Source organism: Eutrema salsugineum, unplaced genomic scaffold (genome assembly GCF_000478725.1).
Source record: "Eutrema salsugineum unplaced genomic scaffold, Eutsalg1_0 scaffold_1, whole genome shotgun sequence".
NCBI classification, from domain to species: domain Eukaryota; kingdom Viridiplantae; phylum Streptophyta; class Magnoliopsida; order Brassicales; family Brassicaceae; genus Eutrema; species Eutrema salsugineum.
Window position 1 is genome coordinate 17,467,232 of NW_006256909.1, and position 4,676 is coordinate 17,471,907.

Consider the following 4,676-nt stretch of genomic DNA (forward strand, 5'->3'; position numbering starts at 1 on the left):
GCTCTATCTGATATCCCATCAGCTCCAGATGTGTTCCCATCGTCATCTATCTATGATAGCATTGATTTTCTCTTGTGGCGTGCAGAGAAAAATGGATGTTCGGAGGAGTCTATTCGAGTTTTTCCATGGCTGATGTGGTTTATTTGGAAGGCCAGAAATCGGAAGGTCTTCGACAATATTAATGAAGAACCTTTGGATACACTAAATCATGCAATCCAGGAGGAGGAAGCATGGAGACAGGCTAACGTTTCAGATGACATGGTACTTATTCCGAGTAGTCATTCTCGAGTGCCCTTCTCCCCGCCCCCTAATCTGCTGGTTTGTTATTTGGATGGGTCGTGGAAAGGGGTAGACAACTTTAGCGGCTATGGCTGGTGTCTTGAACAAGGTGGAATCCTATTATACATGGGATTGAAAGGCACAAGAAGGAGTTTATCCCCCCTCCACTCAGAATTAGAATCACTGCTTTGGGCAATGGAGTGTTTATTGGAGATCTCGCTGCCACACATCGCCTTCATCACTGACTGCGCAGACTTGCTCCACATGATCGATAATCCTTTGGATTGGCTGGCTTTTGCCTCAGAGCTAGAGGATGTGATGGCCCTCAAGAAGCAATTCTCGTCTTTCATCATAAAGCAAATCTCCAGAGTTGATAACACCCGTGCAGATTTTCTCGCAAAGAAGGCTAGATCGCGTGGAATTAGTTTCTCCTACGTCAGCTCAACGGCTCCCGATTGGCTTCCTCAAGTAGAAAGTCAATATCGGAACGTTTGTTGAGTGTGATATCGGTTAGGCGTCAAACAAAAAAAACACATTCAGATTTATCAAAGTTGGGAAGAAAGAGAGGAAATAAGAAAACCGTATCTTTTCTACTTCTCTTCCTCTCTCTCGCTCTAACTAGAAGATGGGATATTTCTCCAACAAGATCTCCGAACTCAAGGCAGGAGATTTACTCATACCGTTCTTATTTGTACATCCATCACGGTTCCATCTCTTTCTCTAGGTCGATCTTAGTTATTTCTGGGTTTTTGCTGTTGAAATTATCCAAGATCTCAAATTTGGGGATATTTTGGGAGTGGTAGATGAACAACGCTGAATTTTCTGATTTTACAAATTCACAGGAATCTATGTAGGCGATGGAAAAGTCTTTCATTTCACTCGCAGAGGTGGTTTAGAAATTGGAGCCGGAACTTTTTTAGACATAAACATCGAATTTTCAGCTCCGAACCGGAACCCATGTCTTAATTGTGGAGATCAATCGAATCTCGAAGGTGTAATCTCTTCTTGCCTTAAGGGCACAGAGAGAAGCAACACAACTTTCTTCAATTAATGGCTCAAATCAATGGAATTTCCTCCTCCGCCGTAGAGATCCAAACGCCTCCATAACTTCACCTTACCTTATCTCCGTTGGGGCCAGCAGAGATTCTTCAGGTGCGTCAAGCTCTCACACCACCGATCTCCTTCTTCATTTCATTCTTCTTTTTCCAGATCTTATTCCTTTTCCAGATCAATGAATCTCGTTGGAACGTTTGATTACACGAAGATGTGCCATTTTCCTGTAAAGATAGTTATTTACTTATTTTGTTTAGTTTAATTACGAAGCTTGTACATATGCTCCACGTCTGCCATAGCTGAGAATTCCACACCACTTTATGTGCTTTGATATCTTCTGTTTAGGAATATAGTTAGCTATATGGATGAGTCTCTATGGTTGATTGTATCGACGAGATTAGAAGAACACCTCTGACGCCGTAAGATGAAATGAGAGCTGGAATGAAAAACATTGGGATTGATGAGCATGTCCCTTACAATGCCCCAATGATTCAGTTTCTTTGTGGATGGGTGGTGATCGTGGCCTTGTTTGTTTGTCCAGTCAGATGGATCATCTGAATGAAGATGACAACTGATGTTTGTTTTAGTGCTTAAAAACATCTTCATTCAGATGAATCATTTGAATGAGTGTTTAAAATTGTGAATAAGTATTAAAACTCATCCAACTGCTCTAAATTGGATCATTTGAATGAATCAGGCTCAGTTAAAAATAAAAAAGACCAAAATACCCCTGCAGCAAACTAGATCTAAATCGAGAATTCTCCGACTCTCACCTCTCACGACTCTCGTCTTTTCGTTTTCACTCCGGCAATTCTTCTCTCTGGCGAGCTGGTTCTTCTCTCCGGCGAGCTGGTTCTTCTCTCCGGCGAGCTTGTTCTTCTCTCCGACGAGATTGTTCTTCTCTCCGACGAGCTGGTTCTTCTCCGACGGCTTCTTAAACAGGCAAGCTTCTCCTCTCTATTTTCTTCAGTTTTTTTAAGCTCTTAGCTATTACAGACATCGATTGAGGATGAATTTCGACTTGTTACTAGATTTTACTCTTCTGGGTTTTGTTGCAGTTGGGTTTTAGTGTTCTGGATTTTAGTCTTCTGGGTTTTGTTGCATCGACGGCTTCTGGATTTTAGTCTTTTACAGCTCTTAGCTTTTACTAGATTTCAACTTGTTATATAGATGCATTTGGTTTTGCTGTAGCTTCTCGTGTCTAGTGTAGATTTTGTTTGTGTTTGTTCATCTTCTGATCCTGTTTGGTGTTTGTTCATCACTTGTTGATTTGGTACTTATGTCTTCTTCACTTGTTGATTCATGCTTCTCTATATCCTCTTCCTGCAACTCTGTTTCTTTTTCTTGTTCATTTGGTGAACAAGAATTAAGGATTTTTTCATTTAGAATTTGATTGAATCATGCTTCTCTATATTAGCGATTGTTGATTTCGTTAGAGTAAAGAATTATCAATTGAAGTTTGTAGATCTGAAAAAAGGTTCTCCCTTTATTGTTTGAGTTATATCACGAGTCTCACTAGCTTTTGAAGATGCAAATTTTAAGCTGCATTTGCTCATAAATCTGTTCCTCTACAAGTTATATGTTTTCACAAGTTATATGTTCTCACTGTAACTATCTGTTTTCCTTTCACTTCTAGGTTCAACAAAGAAGCCTTACCGATACAAGCCAAAAACTGTTGCTCTCAGAGAGATTCGCCAATTCCAGAAGAGCACAAAACTTCTAATTCCAGCTGCTAGTTTTATTAGAGAAGTTAGTTTCTCGTTTTCTCTCTTTTCTTTTGCTTTCCAGCCGTAATTAGCTGCACATCACACAACACCATAAAAAAATGCAATGAACTTGATTAGTCATAATTCTAGTACTTGTTATCAACATGGATATTGTCTGAACGTTAATGTATGTTTTCTTTTTGTGCTTTTCACGTTTTCATGCTTGTATTGATGATGGCAAAATAACTGTTTTCTGAACTTTGATCATATCACAGCTTAATCGGCCCTAATTTTTTCACAGTTGGCTGGCACTTCATCAGAAAAACAATGACATCCATTGCTGGTACTGATGTGAGTATCTTCTTCTCAACTCATATGTTTATAATGAAAATGTTCATCGTTCGTGTGTTGTTTTGTTCTTCCATGTTCTGTGTTGTTTTGTTCTAAGAATCTTGCTTGAAGGTGAATCGTTTTGTTCCCTGTTGTGTGTTTCTTGTTGTTCTAAGAACCTTGCTTGGAGTGATGAGCAAACCCGTTTCTATCTTCAACTAAGAGTTGATGAGAAACTTAAAGGAAATATAAGAAAAGACAAAGTGAATGATGTTGCGATACAATCCATTATAGACAAGTTTGCTGAGACTTTTGGTGAAAGGCATCCATGGAGGAAATTCGGCATTAAGTATACTACTTGTAAGAAGCAGTATGAATCCTTTAGGAAGCTGACTCACAACAGAACAAGGCTTGGATACCATTCAAATGGGTCCATTGATATGTTTGAAGACTGGTGGAATGAGAGGTGTAAGGTACTGGTTGTCATGAGCAGATACCAGTCATGCACACTTCAAGAGATCATAGATCACATGGAGAACACTTTTCATCAGCCAGACTCACTGACCCTGCCCATGAGAGTCGATCTTGCGTGTAATGCTCTCGAACAGTTATTGAAAGATGAAATTGTAGATATAGAAAAGAAACAGTAAAAGTATGAAAATAGATATAAAGCATTGGCTGAGCTTCAAACTACAAAAATGCTTCAGGACGAAGCCAACATTGAAGCGAAGCTAAGAAAAGCAGAAATTATGGTTCGAAAGATGAACAAGAGCAAAACCCAACCCATCACCATATAGCTAATGCTAGTGATGTACTCAAACTGGAAGGAAGCTTATTCGTTAGAGAATCAATTGATGCTGCAGGAAAGGCAACAAAAATGTATATTCGGGAAAAGGGTAATGGAAATGCCGAATTTGAAGCCAAAATTCTCAAGCTCGCTAACAGCATCTATTGGTGCATGTGTTGCATAACTTTTAGGGATTACAAGGAGATTATTGATCCCGATCACGCAGCAACAATTGTAGCTACAACAGCATTGTCTCCGATCACTCTTGCCTTAACGTATATTAAGCCAACAAGCCTAAACCTCTTACGAGAAATGTGGAATTATGTTTACACTACGTTGTCTACACCAGGAGGAGCTGCATACGAACTCTATACCAATGATTGGTGGTGGTTTTTTCTTGAATCTCTGAATAAATAGTATTTGGACTATGTTGCTTTTATCTTCCTGAATCTCCAGTACTTGTAGTTGATCAGTTTTTGTCTTCTCTTTATGTTCCTAAACTATTTGGAAGGCACTGTGTA

The 4,676-nt window shown here is 39.4% G+C and overlaps 1 protein-coding gene and 1 long non-coding RNA gene across 5 annotated transcripts in view; both read left to right on the forward strand.

Moving 5' to 3' along the window:
* Positions 1-336: 336 nt before the first annotated feature.
* Positions 337-2,273, forward strand: LOC18030412. The gene is made up of 3 exons (XR_002896846.1): positions 337-1,003; positions 1,122-1,431; positions 2,030-2,273. It is a non-coding gene; the product is annotated as an uncharacterized LOC18030412 (long non-coding RNA).
* A 693-nt stretch (positions 2,274-2,966) lies between these two features.
* Positions 2,967-4,676, forward strand: part of LOC112082202 — a 3,821-nt gene continuing 2,111 nt past the window's right edge. Inside the window, exons 1-3 of one of the 4 annotated variants that reach the window (XR_002896844.1) lie at positions 2,967-3,081; positions 3,340-3,389; positions 3,545-4,664. Coding sequence is in view for 1 of the 4 variants with exons in the window: in XM_024149552.1 (XP_024005320.1) it covers positions 3,366-3,389; positions 3,545-4,018 (498 nt within the window). In the remaining 3 variants the exon portion in view is untranslated. Of the gene's footprint in view, positions 3,082-3,313; positions 3,390-3,544; positions 4,665-4,676 lie in introns of those variants that run through there. The other 3 variants (XM_024149552.1, XR_002896845.1, XR_002896843.1) reach the window with 3 other exon arrangements.